The 17,407-nt window shown below is 40.3% G+C and overlaps 1 protein-coding gene across 4 annotated transcripts; it reads left to right on the forward strand.

Annotated features, from left to right (window-relative positions):
* The first annotated feature begins 164 nt into the window (after nt 1–164).
* On the forward strand, nt 165–16,530 carry NPRL2 (NPR2 like, GATOR1 complex subunit). 4 transcript variants are annotated; one of them, XM_089525389.1, is made up of 12 exons: nt 165–404; nt 2,452–2,537; nt 3,570–3,661; nt 5,117–5,285; nt 6,093–6,201; nt 7,553–7,689; nt 8,407–8,504; nt 10,549–10,585; nt 12,112–12,217; nt 12,989–13,106; nt 15,437–15,579; nt 15,814–16,530. In XM_089525389.1, exons 2-12 carry the CDS (start codon nt 2,460–2,462, stop codon nt 15,879–15,881), a joined length of 1,155 nt encoding a protein of 384 aa, XP_089381515.1. In that variant the 5' UTR covers nt 165–404; nt 2,452–2,459; the 3' UTR covers nt 15,882–16,530. The 4 variants fall into 4 exon arrangements, with proteins under 4 accessions (XP_089381515.1, XP_089381544.1, XP_089381535.1 ...); XM_089525409.1 differs by having other exon boundaries at nt 168–404; nt 12,112–12,205; XM_089525399.1 differs by lacking the exon at nt 165–404 and adding an exon at nt 416–474.
* Nucleotides 16,531–17,407: the final 877 nt, after the last annotated feature.

The following is a 17,407-nucleotide window of genomic DNA, read 5'->3' on the forward strand; positions in this document are numbered from 1 at the left end:
CGCCCACTTTCGCCGCTCTGCCGGCGCCCCTGATAGGCTGCTCTAGCTGCCCATCATCATCGGAGGGAAGGCCTGGCAAAGGAAGCCGCCGGGCGAGGGGAGTCACGTGACCAGGCCTGGGAGTTATTCATTAAATTGCGAGGAAGTTGGGTTATTGCTGCTGCTGCTATAATCATCCTTTGAGATCGACGCATGCGCACTCGTAGGACGCCCGACTTTCCCTCCGAGCCGCTAGGATTTACGCATGCGTAGTGCTATTACTACGCCGACGACTACTGCTCTCTAGTCACGCCCCCTTTTCTCCGTATTGCGCTTGCGCAGAAATGGCGAGCTCTTTACCTCCATCTCTTTACCTGTTTGGTTTGCGCATGCGTGGTTTTTCTGAGCTGCTCTCTTAGGACCAGGTGAGCTGTGGCTTTCATGGATGCCATTTTGGGGCTCCTTCTTGGGAGGGTAGCCTTATGGAGCTCTAAGGTGATCCTGTAATGGGTTTTGGTTGGCAAGGTTTATTCAGAGGGGGTTTGCCATTGCTATCGTCAGAGGCTGAGAGAGTGTGACTTGACCAAGGTCACTGCAGTGGGTTTCCATGGCCAAACTGGGATCCAGAGTCATAGGCCTGTTACAGACTGCCAAAATAAAACTGCTTTGGGTCTCTTTGGAGGTATGCCATTTAAATGATGCATGGGTCCTAAGAGTCCGGAGGTCGCGCCAAAGCCACACTCCATTCCTAAGCACTGGAGTGCAGCTTCGGTGCAGCTTCCGGATTCTTAGGATGCATGCATCATTTAAACAGCATACCTCCAAAGAGACCCCAAGCAGCTTTATTTTGGCAGTCTGTAACAGGCCATTGTCTAAGAAGACTAATAGGTGTGCAGCTCATTAGGAGCATGAAGGTTTGCCCTCAGGTGCCTCATGTCAGGGAAGTGGGATGGTAGGTGCCCATGACCATAGTGCTAAAACAGGGCCACCAAGAAACATGAGTGAGGTCTGCTGAGACCGGGGGAACCCTTGGGCACGACTTCCGTCATGCGCTCCACATGGGGCTACCTTTGTGCCTAGTCCAGAAACGCCAATTCGTCCAAAACATGGCAGCCAGACCTCACCAGAACAGCAAGAAGTGACCATAGAACACCTGTGCTAGAATCCCTTCACTGGCTGCCTATTAGTTTCCGGGCGCAGTACAAGGCGTTGGCGCTAACTTTTAAAGCCCTCCATGGCTTGGGTCCAACTATTTGCATGATCGCCTTCTTCCATATAATCCATCTTCCCACACACTTAGATCCTCTGGGCAAAAATTTACTGCAGCCAATAAAGACCAGGTTGGCTGCGGTTCCCCAGAGGGCCCTTTCATCTGCCGCTCCCAAACTGTGGAGTGGCCTGTTGGAAGAGATCCAAACATCACCAGTCTTGACGGCTTTAAAAAGACCCCACCACCAAAGCCTATGGTATATTTACTCCCATGAGGGAATAGCCTGAGTATCTTGACGAATAGCTTGGCCCACTAGCCAGAATGGACCCTGAATCTCTCATGGAAGGTCTCCTCTGTTCCTCATCTTAGTGAGCTCAGGTGGCTGAATGCTGTGAGGTCTTGAGCTAAAATCACAGCATTGAGAAACAGGAGAGATGTGTCCGCATGCTTGGATGAACCTCAAGGTATGAAGAAGTATGAAACCGTTTGAAGACCCAAACAGGCGCACCAAAAACCTAGACATGCGCTGTAGCTTCCAGGAGTCACAGAGTGTTGTATTGGTTAGAAAACAATCAACCGTGAAAGGAATGATCATTTATTACTGCTTGGAAAAAATTACAGCTGCAGTTGTTTGTTTAGAGGGCAGCTCCAGTTGCCAAAATCACCAGTGACCATGCTGACTGGAGACATATTATAGACTAACGCAGCTTTGTCTTTGAATTCTAAAAGATTCCATTGTTTATAGACATGAAAGGCAATTTGTTGCCCTCCACTTGTTGATCTACAACTCCCATCATCCTTCACAGTTGGGCTGTGTTGGATACGGTTGGTACACAATCTCATAACACCCTTTAACCGAGTTTGGAGCCTATGTGGATTTATATGGTATTCTGGAGGAGAGAATGGTTGGCTGGCCTGAATAGGAATACTTTTAGAATTCAAAGATAAAGCCATGTTAGTCTGTAAAATCAGTAAGTGAAGAGATCTTGTAGCACCTTTGAGACAAACTGAAAGAAAGAAGTTGGCAGCATGAGCTTTCGTAGACTTCAGTCTACTTCCTCCAAATGCATCTGAAGTCTACGAAAGCTCATGCTGCCAATTTCTTTCTCTCAGTTAGTCTCAAAGGTGTTACAAGATCTCTCTACATAAGGAATATTTTTAGTCAGTGGAGGAGGGTTCATGAGATATTAAAGTTATAATTCTATAGTTAGAAAGAATATACTGAGGGAGGCCTTTCTCAACAATTCTGTGATCTTTTGTAGTTATCACTATGGAAAGAAGGAGTAGAATTGAGTGTATCTTCTTCAGTGAATTCCACCCAACACTTGGACCTAAAATAACGTACCAGGTTGGTAGTAGTAGATGTTTGGGACATGAATTGCTGATACATGAGTCTGTCTTATATCACATCAGACAATTTGTTTCCTTTGCCCAGGTTTTCTGTTATGACTGGCAGTGACAATCCAGGATCTCAGACAAGATCCATTAGAGTAGAAATGGCAAAGTTTGAAGTTGGGACTTTCTGAATGAAAAATAATGGGCTCTTAAGCCAAGCTGAGGTCCTTGTCCTTCACAAGCTGCATCAAAACTCTGCCCTTTCCTACAGCTGTACTCAGCTGTTTTAAGAATCTTTTTTGTCTCCTTGATTTCTAGCTACACAACTTCAGTAGTGTTGGAAGATGCACCCCCTTTGTTTACAAACTAAGGCTGTCGCTTCTTTACCAGTAGAATGGTTTTTTGTTTGTTGGTTTAGATGTATATGTCCCAAGACTTTAGGGCAATGTAAATAAAACCAATCAGCAATTTGAAACAAATTAAAATGTGAAGCAATAAAAATAATGTACTTTGTAAGAATATATGAAAATGTCTGACAAGTTAAACTAAGTTAAATACAGGAACAGCTACAAACTGGATAAAACTGAAACCCCAAAGGTTTTAATATTTTTTTTAAAAAAAACCGTGTTATAACGTGACATTAAAATCACATAATCATAGAATCTTAGTTGGAAAGGACCACAGGGGTCATCCAGTCTAGCTCCCTGTCATACAGGAATATGCAACTAAAGCATTCCTGAAAGATGTCCATGAAATGAAGGCAATGTAGGGACCAATTGGGCCTCTGAGGAGATGGCATTCCATAACCAGGGTGCCTTAAAGGGTAGCATAGCCTCTACTGTATACGGAATTAAAACAGACTTTACTATTACAGCATAAACATACTTAGTTTTTATTTTAAGATAGCAGAGGGCAAGGAGAAAGACTTAAAGAATCATATTTAGAGATTTTGTCATATTTTCAAAGCTGGTGTTTCTCTCAATCTGCATTCCTTGTTAAAAATGATCTTTTTTTATTGATATGCTGTTATTTTTTGACTCTGCAGGTACCAGAGGATTTCATCTCCCGAGAGCTCTTTGACACAGTTCAAGTATATATCATCACTAAACCTGAACTGCAAAACAAGCTCATCACAGTGTAAGTACTACCCATGATTATTAACAGAAAATGGTTGTTTATAGTTGTTACCATGTAGGCCATACAGGTTGCCCCTTGTCCTTTAACCAGGCCAACTTAACACCATTTCTTCAGTCCTGTCTTCAATTAGGACTAGTCCTGCTTATAGGTAGAATGAGGCAGCTGCCTCATGCAATTGATTTTGGATGTCCAAAAAGAGCAGCAAATGGCCACGTGTGCAAGTGGCTGCAGCAGAGCAGCCGGGCACACACATGCTGCCACTGAAAACTGAGGACTTGAGGTCGTGTTTTTTTCATCCGTGGGGAGCAGGGTCGGAACGGAACCCACACAGATACTAAGGGCTGACTGTATAGGCTGATAACAAGTTGTTGTTGTAGTTGTAGTTAACTGCCCTCGAGTCAGCCTCAACTCATGGCGACCCTATGAATGTGACATCTCCAAGACCCCCTATTCGCATCCTCTCTGCTTAGGCTTTGCATGTTCAGGCCCATAACCTCTTTGATGGACTCTAACCATCTGGCCTGCAGTTTTCCTCTCTACTGCCTTCTAGCTTTTCTAGCATTGTTGTCTTTTCTAATGAGTCTTGCCTTCTCATGATGTGGCCAAAGTACTACAATCTTAATTTAATCATCTTGGCTTCCAGGGAGAGATCAGGCTTGATCTGTTCAAGGATCCATTTGTTTGTCTTTTTGGCCATTCAAGGTATCCTCAGCACTCTTCTCCAGCACCACAGCAAAAATGGGTTGATTTTCTTTCTGTCTGCTTTCTTTACTGTCCAGCTCTCACAACCATACATAGTAATGGGGAATACAATGGCTTGGATAAGTTTAACTTTAGTGCTTGGTTGTATATATCTTTACATTTTAGGACCCTGTCTAGTTCTTTCATCTCTTCCATTCCCATTCTTAGTTTTCTTCTGATTGAATTTATTATGGTCATGATTTTTGTTTTCTTTATATTCAGCAGTAAGGCTGCCTTTGTACTTTCTTCTTTAACTTTCCTTCATAATTGTTTCAAGTCTGTGCTGTTTTCCGCTAGTAGTATGGTGTCATCTGCATATCTTAGATTATTGATGTTTCTTTCCTCTGTCCTCCTTCCGTGTTTAAGCCTGCTCTTTGTATGATATTTTGTTCATAGAAGTTGAGGGTGCTAGAATCCAGCCTTGTCTGACCTATTTGCCAATTGGGAACCATTCTAGTTCTACATAGTATGTTCTAACAGTGGCCTCTTATCCTAAATACCGATTTCTCATTAGGACTGTCAGATGTAGTGTCAATCCCATTTCTTTAAGAGCATCCCATAGCTTTTCTATAATCTATAAACACAAGCTGATTTTGTTCACTCCAAGTTACTGTTTCATAAATGAAATACAGCTACACAGTACATTGTATGCTATGCTATAACAAGTGCCATTAAAATTACATTTAATAACCTTCACTTATTTCTCTTTAACAGTACAGCCATGGAAAAAAAGCTAATTGGTTGCCCAGTATGTATTGAGCATAAGAAATACAGCCGGAATGCCTTGCTGTTCAATCTTGGCTTTGTTTGTGATGCCAGAGCTAAGACCTGTGCATTGGAGCCTATCGTGAAGAAACTGGCAGGTTATCTTACCACTCTAGAGGTAAGACATAGCATGATATTCTGAGTAACATTTCTCTCTTTAAGAGAGTATACAAATTACATAACTGAGCAGTGTGTAAACATGTTTTCCTCTCTCATTTTATCTTCTCTTGCTTTTTGGTTGACGGCAAGCTGGATTTTTCTTGATTTTTGTAAGGCCTTGAATGGTGCTTGACAAACTTTGGAACAGGACAGTCAAGCCAGTGCCACTGTGACAAATTTAAGCCAGTGCTGCTGTGCTAAATGTTATGTGTTCCTAGCACCCATGTTTATGTTTCTGCTTAAGAAGCTAAACAGTGTTATACCTTGCTTCCAGAGGAATAAGCTCTCTTTGTGTCCATTCCAATTACCATGGGCCCTTGATATCCGCTAGGGTTTGGTTCCAGGACTCTCTAGGGATACCAAAATATGTGGATGCTCAAATCCCATTACATACAATGGCATAGTAAAATGGTGTCTTGTATACAATGGAAAAATCGAGGTTTACTTTTTGGAATGTATATATTTTAAAAATATTTTCAAGTTGTGAATGACTGAATTCATGGATAAAGAATCCATTAATATAGAGAGTACATCAGAACTGGACAACATCTGCAGAACTGAAACAGATTCCATAGTATTGCTAACTAACACTGCTCCTATTACTGTGTAAGAATGTTTGTCATTACTGTAAAAATATTAACAAACATTCTGCATGAGGATTTTTTTCTTTTTTTTAAGTGTGCAATATACTTTGTCCATTTTATTGCTAGTATTTTTAGCATTACATTTTGATTCAAGCTAATTATAGATTTTTGTCCTTTCCTAGCTGGAGAGTGGCTTTATTTCCAATGAGGAGAGCAAGCAAAAGCTGATACCCATCATGACTATCTTACTCGAGGAACTGAATGCCACTGGCAAATGCACTCTGCCTATAGGTAGTGTCAACAGACAAATTGTTGAGGGATGCAAATTGAAAAGGGCCATATTAAAATGGAAACTTGTGATTTCTTGGGAGACATGCAGGGAAGATGGGAACATGGCACATTCATAATAGGAGAGCATTTATTGACCCAGTTTCCTATTTCAAAACCCTGAGTGCTGTTTATGAACAGCGTCCTTGTAAAAGCTGCCCTGTTGGTCCTGCTGCAAGCATGAGCAATTAAGTAAAATACACACCTCCATCCGTCTTTTGTTTAGTTAGAGGTGAGCACCTTCCAGGCATGGGGAGGCTGCAATCCATGCCCCAAGAATGAAGATGATTGCTTCCATGCCCAACTGCACAGAAATAGTTTAGCCAATCACATCCCCAAAAGACTATGGAGTTCACTTGGCCAACACAGGCCATTTGGGAAAAGGGGCTTAGCCTTTTTTTTTCTTTTTCTTTTTTTCTTTTTTCAAAACTGGAAGTGGTTTTGTTTTGTTTTTCAAAACCACTTTAGGACCAGAGGTGAAAGCAAACTGAATTAGTCAATCGCTCCCTTTTCCAGGCTTGGAGTTGACCAGTTTTTCATTCCTCCCGCCATGAAGTTAGAGGTGCATGGACTGTAAAAATGGGTTACATGTGGCTTATAGGCCTTGCTTCTCTTGGTTCATTGTATCATGCAGATCAGGAATTCTGCTTTATCTCTTCCCCAAGAAGCTAGAGTTAGACACTTCAGTTTGTATTTGGTTTGTTACTGATTTGTCAGAGGAGAGATAAGCTAGAATTTCTGATTCACACATCAGTGAGCCATGTATAATTCTGCCTTGTTGCAATGTCTGATCTTGTTTGATCTTGTGTTGTCTCTTCTCCTGTACCTCAGATATATTACAACGTAAAAGTAATATGTTTACTATAGCATGTGATGCTGCTTAAGAATAGGAATGAATAGTAAATGATTATTAGATCTTGCCTTGATACCATTGAATTTATCAGTTCTCTTAACTTCAGAAGAACAACACAGAGATAAAGATCCTTTTAAGCAAGTTTTTGCAGATAACTTTATTTTCCTGTATTATGGTTCTTGTTACATGTAAAGGGGGGGGGGGACTTGCTAGTTATCTTCTCTGGACTCTTTCTTTCTCCCATCATTTGCCACTAGCCTGCAGCTCTCCACTTTAGATTTCAAGTGGGCAAGGGAAGGAGGATAGTTAAGGTTATTTTATTGTTTTATTGTGGGTGCTCCCATGGGGAAGTGAGCCTGGTTGTATCATGTAAAGAAGGCCTACTGTCAACAGAGCAGTGCAGTGCCCTGCCCGTCCCAATCCCACCAAAGCATCTCCATCCTACTTGGCTCTTTCTTACAGATGAATCCAATACCATTCACCTGAAAGTGATTGAGCAGCGCCCTGATCCCCCCATTGTGCAGGAGTATGATGTTCCTGTTTTCACCCAAGACAAGGATGACTTCTTCAATTCCCAGTGGGACCTCACCACTCAGCAGGTTGGGACACATAAGAAGGAAAGAACTTGTCTCTCACTTTGATTTTATGCAATAATGTGACAGTGGCAGACAGAACCTCTTCCACATGTTGTTGCTCTGCAAAATAAAATTATCCCTATTTATTTTTATTTATTTCATTTCTATGCTACTTTTCTCTCAGAAAGAGACCTAAGGTGGCTCACAGATACTTGATTTCAAAAGTTTTATGAGGCAGGCTGCCCTCTACCCCAAGGTGGAACTTGTCAATGAGAAGTCTCAGTTTGGGTAACCTGATCCTATACTTTAGGGGTGGGGGTGTATGGCCTTCCAGATATAGACTGCAGCTCCCACCACCTCTCACCATTAGCTGTTCTGGCTAGGGCATATAAGTGTTGCTCTCCAATAATGTCTGGAGTCCCATACATTCCCCACACTGAATTAAATCATTATTCACATTCAATTGGCATCCAGTTAAATAGAATTTATGTTAAAGGAAATGCATGCACAGGAGTCTACATTAATTTCTTCAGCTTGGTTTTGGTCTCACATTATTGTCGGGAGGGGTCTTGTGCCTGTAACAGAAATATGAGTTCTTTAGTTCTTACTGAGTAATTTTCTCAATGAACACTGTACAGGAAGATTGTTCACCAGAATTATCTTGTCTTTCCAGTTCAATTCCTCCACACATATGTGCATGCATCTCTGTTTAGTTTGTTTCATAAATGCTTTCTCTCCTAGATCCTTCCATACATTGATGGATTCCGGCATGTTCAGAAAATCTCAGCTGAAGCAGATGTGGAGCTGAATTTGGTCCGCATTGCCATCCAGAACCTCTTGTGAGTGTCATATGTGAAAAGGAGACAGAGCTGCTGGGTTTAGTCACAAATCACAATGTTTATGAGCAATAGATTTCAGCGCTATTGTGCTGTCCTTTTCTTCTTTTACCTGTCCTCCTCCTCAATTTAGAAACAAACTTACCTAAAGCAAAGAAACAATAGGTTTTTAAAAAATCAATAGTAGGTGTACAGGGACCTGGTGGTTTACTGGGACAACAGAAGGCAGTGCAGGGAGATTTAATATTTACTTCTTCTGCCAATCTCAACAAAAAGCGCTCCTACTTTGCTGCTTTTAGCCCTAAGAAACATTTCTATTAGCATCATAAAATCACAGAGTTGGAAGAGACATCAAGGGCCATCCAGTCCAACACCATTCTGCCATGCAGGAACACAGAATCAAAGCACCCCCAACAGATGGCTATCCAGCCTCTGTTTAAAAACCTCCAAAGAAGGAGATTCCACCATGCTCTGAAGTAGCATGTTCCATTGTTGAACAGCTCTAACTCTCAGGAAGTTCCTCCTAATTTTCTTTTCCTGTAGCTTCCGTCCATTAATCTGGGTCCTATTCTTTGGAGCAGCAGAAAACAAGCTTGCTCCATCCTCAGTATGACACCCCTTCAGATACTTAAACAGGGCTATCATATCACCTCTTAACCTTCTCTTATCCAGGCTAAACATATCCAGCTCCCTAAGTCTCTCATAGACATGGTTTCCAGGCCTTTCACCATTTTGGTTGCCCTCCTCTGGACACACTCCAGCTTCTCAACATCCTTCTTGAACTGTGGTGCCCAGAACTGGACACAGTCTTCCAGGTGAGGCCTGACCAAAGCAAAGTAGAGTAGCACTATTACTTCCCTTGATCTAGACCAGTGATGGTGAACCTTTTAGAGGCCGAATGCCCAAACTGCAACCCAAGACCCACTTATTTATTGTGAAGTGCCATGTCCCTCTGGCTTTCTAATAACAAACTCTGGCAAACTCTGTGCTGGGGCGACGGCACTGGTGCCCACAGAGAGGTTCACCATCACTGATCTAGACACTGTATGTACTTCTATTGATGCAGCCTAGAATTGCATTGGCCTTTTTAGCTGCTGCATCAAACTGTTGACTCATGTTCAACTTGTGGGCTACTAGGACTCCTACATCCTTTTCACATGTAATCTCATTAAGCCAGGTGTCCCCCATCCTGTATCTGTGCATTTCATTTTTATTTTTATTTTTTGCCCGATGTACATTTCTCCCTATTGAGATTGATTTTGTTAGTTTTGACCCAGCTTTCTAATCTGTTAAATTCATTTTGAATTTTGATCCTCTTCTCTGGGTTATTAGCTACTTCTTCTAATTTGGTGTCATCTGAAAATTTGATAAGCATGCCCCCTATTCTCTCATCCAAGTTGTTGATAAATAGGAGTGTTTTTTTCCTGTGGCTAAAAGCAATTGAGATTGTTACAAGGGTGGAAAGGATTACATTTCTCCTCTCTGCATGCTGCAATCCTGGTGAAAATTGGGGAGGAGAACTAGGCACGTTGTTAAAAAGAATACAGGAACCCTCTCATGTTTGGTGTGATGCATTTAGCATCCCAGCTAGTTTAGCCTACCCTGGGCTTCATACATATTGTTTCTTGTTGCTGCAACAATGTAAATGTGTAACTTTTGTCTCTCACCCACTTTTCAGCATCCACATTTGCCTGCATTTGAGAGGGAAAGCCTCCACATCACAAAATGTAGCAAATGTCAGTCATGAGTAAAACTAGACAACACCCATCTTAGAAATTAAGTTCTGATTATTTTGAAAATTATAAATATTTTCTACTCCCAGCCTAACACTATTTTGGTTACAGCTAATATATTTCCTATAAGTAAGGACTATAACCTGCACTAATATCACATATTGAAAATGCTCCCAACCAGCATGTGCCTAAAAAAGATATCATCTTGGGCTTTGTACCACTTCATACCAATGCCTCTTCCATTCTTTTTATTTTATCCTTTTGTGTAAGGTTTAGTCTGTTGGTTAATTTCTAATGGCCTTCGTGTTTTTCAGGTACTATGGAGTAGTGACTCTAGTTTCAATACTTCAGGTGAGTCTGCTGAGTAAGTGGTTCAGATGATCAGGGATTTGGAGGTTTTAAGCTGTGGGATGTCTAGATCATCTATTGACATTGACGTATAATCACTGCAGAAACAAGTAGTAACTTGCTTGTGTGAGTGAGACATCTTAGATCAAAATAATGATGGTAGGTCATGCCACTTTAGATTATTTCAACTGAGTCAGTTCACACATTGCTCTCAAGGTTATGAGAAATCATTTTGTAGATGAATGTTTAAACAGACCTCCCCCCAAATATCTTGGGAGTTGATTTTGTGAAGTTAATTTCTCTTTTGTTAGCCATGCCACCTAACTGATTAAGTTACTAACAAAATAGAATGAAAGAAGCACTTAAACTAGATCAACTGATATGATCTAAATCCATAAACTACCAGGATCTCATTTAAAGAAAGCAGGGATTCCCACTTGTAATATAGCACATTTGGGAAATTTAATAGTGTGTCTGCTGGTACTCCAAGGCAAGATGTTCTCCCTCGCCTGGTTTTGCACCCTGTGAATCCTCAGAAGCCTCTGCCTGCCTTCCATTTTATACCTCCACAATGTCTTGTTTTGTTCAAAAAGAGTATTTTTATAAGATCAGAAAGGGACCTCTGGCTGCTTCTGATTTTATTTTCTTATTTCATTTAAGAGACTATACATACTATCTTATTGTTCTTTAAATATTATCAAAGATAATTATTAGGCAGTTTAAGTTAACAAAAGTGGGTTTATTGTTCTGGGGTCCAGGGTCCAAAACACACTGCAGAAGTAATCCAGTTTGAGACTGCTTTAACTGCTCTGGCTCAGTGCTAGGGAATCCTGGGATTTGTAGTTTATTGTGGCACCAGAGCTATAGTTCCCAGAATTCCCTAGCATTGAGCCAGGGCAGTTAAAGCAGTCTCAAAGTGGTTTATTTCTGCAGTGTGTTTTGGGCCTAGGTCATAGGGTGACATCTCTGTAAATCAAGACTCCAAGTTCTGCATCATACACCAGAAATAAATGATTCTGTTGAAAATCCCAATGTGTTAAAGTTCAAGTTCAAAGTTATGTTTTAATTTTAAATGGTGGTCTATATTCCCATACAAAAGATTCTCTGTAATTTAACAGTGCTCAGGGCAATTGATAAATCTTTTTTTCATTCCACCTTGATTACTGGGTTTTTTTGTAGACCATACACATGAACATCATGAGTCTCCTACTTTCAAATGGTTTTTCAGTAGGAGTTGTTTGTTGCCTAATTTGTGGTAGCCAAGTGAACTTCTTTTCAGAAATACTTTTTGAAAAAGACTAACAGTAGTTGTGTAAGAAAGTTCTAATACTCCATTAGATGCTGTTTTGTCATGTAATCTTAATTTTCCCATCCTTCAGCCCAGCAGCTATGCAGACCATACATCACTGTGTACTATTCTGGCAGTGTTAATCAATCTATCATTGTAATTTTTCTTTCAGTGTGAATATGTCCAGCAGTCACTATGGATTTCAGTTGAATCTGACTGACATTTCTTACTATTTTCTCAGTACTCCAATGTGTATTGCACCACACCTAAAGTCCAGGACCTGGTTGACGATAAAAGTCTCCAAGAGGAATGTCTCTCATATGTCACAAAACCAGGTACTGCAAGAAGTAAGCAACACTGAGTTCATTGGGTCTTAATATCTGGGGAAGTATGCATAAGATTGCACGCTAAGCCTAAATTTAATAAGGACTTAGCAGTCTGGAAGCATTTGTCATGACCTTGTAGTTATCTCTACCTAGCATACTGGCTGCTCCTCTTCTTGTTAATATCCTTTTAGGAATTCAGCATAAAATAAAAGTGTTATTTGCATTATTATTATTATTATTATTATTATTTCTATTTCCCGCCTCTCCCTATGGATTGAGGCGGGATTACAGCAGTCAAGGATTTTTACAGAGATACTCTCATGTTTATCTGCATTAACAAAGCTACAAATCCACCACTGAAATAATTGCATGAATAATGTTTTCTTGCTGATAAATGCATACATCTGCCATTGGCTGAAATTCAAATGGATATGTTTAGTTGCTGGCATGGTCATTAATACTAGCAATTCTATGGAGTAAATTTGGCAGAGTTTATGAATTTGCACTTAACCTGGCAATGTACAATATTATGTGGCTTATTTTTTAACTCTCATTATTACTACATACAATTGGTCCTTTTTGAATAAAGCTTTTAAAATTACTCCGTATATGGAGTGTTTTTGTCTGTCTTGTGCATCTTATAGATCATAAATGCCATCCAGTTACAAATTGGATTTTGCATATGATAATACTGTATGTGCGTGCAGAAGAGAGAAAAATTTATTGAAGGATTATCAATTTTTGTGATTTCCAAATGTTTCTTGATTTTATTTTACTTTAATTTTTGTATAGGTAACAAACGACCCAGCCTGAGAGATATTTTTCAGCTGTATTGCGGGCTAAGTCCTGGCACAACTGTCCGAGATCTCATTTGCCGCTATACTCTTCAAATCCAAAGAGTGGATGAAAGGTCAGGTGGTGCTCTCCCCTCCAACCCTTTAGGCATTATTCTTCAGCAGTGATTAGTTAACGGAGCAGTGATCAGCCTCTTTCCTTTTTACAGTAGTCTCTTTCACAACTGTTTTTAGAAGGCTGAAGATGAACTATGAAACTGGAGGGAACCAATGGGTGTGGGGTGCATGAACTCCATCAAAGGCCTCTTTGCTTTTTTACCCCACCATTGTAGTGTTCCATATTTATTTATTAATTGAGAAAAAATCTACTCTCACAGTTGACAAGTAGACTATAGCCAAGCAAAACCAAAATGATCTATCACCTTATTAACAGTAATAGCAGCAGTAGCTATGGGTAGATAGTTAATGAAGTAACCATGGGAGATGTGGCAGAATCACGAACAGAAAATGGATCTGATGTCTCTAGATCAGAAATGACTAGCTGGTGGTCCAGTGCTTTGATTTAGACATCAAAGTAATTTATCTACTGTAACAGTGGTCCTATCAAATCTTCAACAATGTTTCACAAGTACCTGTATTGCCCATAGATTTCTGCTTAAACTTGTGAATAAGAAGTAATTTCATTCTTTAAATATTACATCGGTCTTGAGAATTCATGTGTGATGGACAATATCTCTGGAAAATATTTGTTTCAATAAGCAATGATAATTTTTTTTTATTTAGGTCTAACTCCAATTGCTAGTCCCAGATTCACCATGGTGTAGTAGTTTGCATGTTGGACAAAGACACTGGGAGACCAGTGTTCAAATCCCTGCTGAGCCATGGAAGCGCATTGGGTGTCACACACTCTCAGCCTCAGAGGAAATCAAGAGCAAACCCCCTCTGAACAAATTCAAGAAAACCCTGTGATGGGTTCAGAAACGACTTGAAGGCACACAACAGCAACAAAGTCCCAGCCAGGGCTCTTGAAAATCTCTCATTCCTATCATTGCCACAAGTCAATGCAGACTGGATGGCAAAAAGTGACAAGAATAAACCCCAACTACAGTAGATCCATTAAATCAATTAAATTTACATATGTTCACTTACCATTTAACAGCTGATTCAGTGCAACTGGACTTAGGCCATAATTTTGACTGTATACCTTGTATGTAATATGTATGCTAGAAGAACTCAGAACCATGACTAATCTACCTATTCAGAAATTCTTTTGATCGCTGTATGTAATTCCACAGTTTCCTATCTAATAAGTGACCTTGCAATTACCAGCACACATATGACATGTAACTGTGACACCATTACAACATAGTTAGTGTTGCAGAGTCCATGCTTTGCCATCTGGAACATTCCCAGTTCAAGAGGGTCTGGTAGCAGTGATAGGAAATACCTCTAATCAAGACCCTGGAGAACTCTCACTAGTCAGACAACAGAGGGCTACCAGAAAAAAATAGTTCAACCTGGTATAAGCCTGCTTCCCATGTGTTCCTGACATCATGAACATACATGAGTATACATGTTGCCGAACTTCTATCCTGCCTTTTATATTAAAAAAAAGTGTACTAGAAGAAGCTTCCAGACTACTGTTTGAAGAACAGAATGGAGCCTGAGGGTGTTGGTGCCAGTCCTCCTTGTCTTCAGCAACATTTTAGTATCTGAATGGGTGTATTTGCAGAGTTGCTGTTTATACTTGCAAAACAGATTTTTAACTGATGTATATAGTAATCATGCCCTCATCTCAGAGAATGTGAAGGAACTCAAGACTATCTAGCAGTGAATTCTCAGAATCTTCATCCTCACAATTCCTAGGATTCTCCAGGACAAACTCTGACAGTTAATCTGTCATAAAACTGAAATGTTTGTAATGCAGATGTGCTTTCTTCTTTTGCCTAGCTTCATCTCAGGTGGTGATCTGTTAACCATTCACCTTGTCTTGACCTTAGCATTCTTTCATTGCCATGAGCCTTTATTACATAAATGATAGAAGAACAAAAATAATAATTAACATCCAATGCAAAATCTGACAATACTAATTAAATAATAGAAAAATGCATCATAATTATTTATATTTTTTTCAGAAATTCCCAAATTCTGTTATATTATTCCAACATTTTATTATATCACTTCTGTATTAACAACACAGAAGGTGTTGTAGAAGGGATTAAAATAACAGCCAAAATGACATGATTAGGACAGTCTTCAGAAAATCTCTGCAGCCATTGTCTATTAACTGTAGTCAGAAGTATTGGAACATTCACTGGTCATCTCAGAATTGTCTCTAGCGCATATCCACCTGAACATAGGCCCAGAACAAAATGAAGCTCTAAGCCACGTTCAAACATTGATTTCCATAGCCTATCTATGAATATTTTATTCTTTTTTTCCCCAGGAAGCTCATCCAGTTTGGTCTGATGAAGGGCCTTATTCGGCGGCTCCAAAAGTACCCTGTAAAAGTAGCCCGGGATGAAAGAAGTCATCCAGCACGACTGTACACAGGCTGTCATAGCTATGATGAGATCTGCTGTAAAACAGGTAAGTATGTGTCTGTCTTGCATCTACAAATTACTGTTTAACTGTAAAGCAATGAAAAAATAACAGCCAATGTACAAAATCAACAAAATAACCAATAGCAAAAATGGCTGCCAAGGGACACGCCTGCCTCTTTTTGACATATTGGTTGCTCTCCTTTCTTACATCACCTAATTTCTACCAAGGAAGTCAGGTTGAATATCTTCTTTTAACATTATTTTTATGCTTCTTCCATAGGAATGAGCTATCGGGAGTTGGATGAAAGGCTGGAGAATGACCCCAATATAATTGTTTGCTGGAAATGAAACTCCATAGAATAGAGTGATCTTCCTGACCTATGAACAATTCATTGGGCTCCTAGGGCTTTCAAGAAGCCTTCAGGCCTTTTTCGAGGTCATTAAATGCAACAAGGCTCAGTTTGTATGGCATGTTGCACTTTTTCAGACCAGTACTCTGGGAAGAATGAGCTAGATGGACTCAGCTATCTTTTGTATGATCACTGAGGATAACGCATAGATCGCATTTCCATGAGTGACAAAACAGGTGCATACCTGTTGATTCTTCTTCAGCTTCAGATGCCACCAGCTCCAGATCCCATGGAGTTCCCAATGCATAGTTATAAGTTGAGACCTCCATGTGGAGAAAACATTGTTGGAAGATTTGAGAAGCCAAAGAATGGCTGATGGAGAATAACTTAAATGCCTTGTCTTGACCTGCTGCTCCTCAGCTCAAAATCCTGTGTCAGTCCCTGGGAGACTGGCAAAAGCTAATTACTTCTGTCTCATCTTTGATTCCCTTTCACAACAGCCAATGAATATGGGCTGAATCCCCCATAACACAAGGATTGCAGATTCTCTTGATATATTTGGAGTCTACTGTTACCATGCAACCAAAAAGCACAATTTCTTTTTTTATATAATTAAGTGCTTACTGACCACTGTAAAAAAAATAAAGCTGAAAATGTAATATGTTAAGTATAATTTTGCTTGCCTGGGGGATTAGGGCTATGGTTCATAGAAGGAAAAATCCTAGAGGTGCAAGCTGGTTTTGAGAAAGGAAGAGGCACTAGGGATCTTACTGTAAATGTATTTCATTGTCCTGATGCATAACCTGTACCTGGGATACGAGGCTGCTGTCAGACAGGCTTGATGCTGACCATCAAGAAAACAAAAGTAATGACTATGGAAGATTAACAAGAATTCATCCTAGATAATGGGAAAATTGAAATAAAGAGTTCCCATGCCTTACTTTGGATGAGACATTATTCAGAGTGGAGACTGCAGTCTTATTAGGAGATTAGGATTGGGAAGGGCAGCTATGAAAGAAATCGAGAAGATCCTAAAGTGCAAAGATATGCAACTGATCACTAAAAATGAAGATCACCCAAGCAATTGTATTCCTTATCCCCATATATGAATGTGAGAGCTGGACAGTAAAGAAGGTTAACAGAAGGAAAATCAACAGATGTGCTGGAGAAGAGTACTGAGGATACCTTGGATGGCCAAGAAGACAAGAGAACAGGACCTGCAACAATGGATGCAAGCCACAGGAAAAGAGATTCCACCTTGACATTAGGACTGTTTGAGAGTGGAAGACAATCCCTTGGAGAGTGGTGGAGTCTCCTTCTTTGGAGGTTTTTAAACAGAGGATGGATATCCATCTGTCGGGGTGCTTTGATGGTGAGTTCCTGCATGGCAGAATGGGGTTGGACTGGGTGCCAACTCTATGATTCTATGAAATGGGTCCTAGAACAGATCAAGCCTGAACTCTCCAAGGAAGCAAAGATGATGCAATTGAGGTTGTTACGTTTTGGCCAGATCATGAGAAGAGA

This window comes from Sceloporus occidentalis, unplaced genomic scaffold (genome assembly GCF_023333645.1).
Source record: "Sceloporus occidentalis isolate IW3139 unplaced genomic scaffold, rSceOcc1.0.p SCAF_1, whole genome shotgun sequence".
NCBI lineage: Eukaryota > Metazoa > Chordata > Lepidosauria > Squamata > Phrynosomatidae > Sceloporus > Sceloporus occidentalis.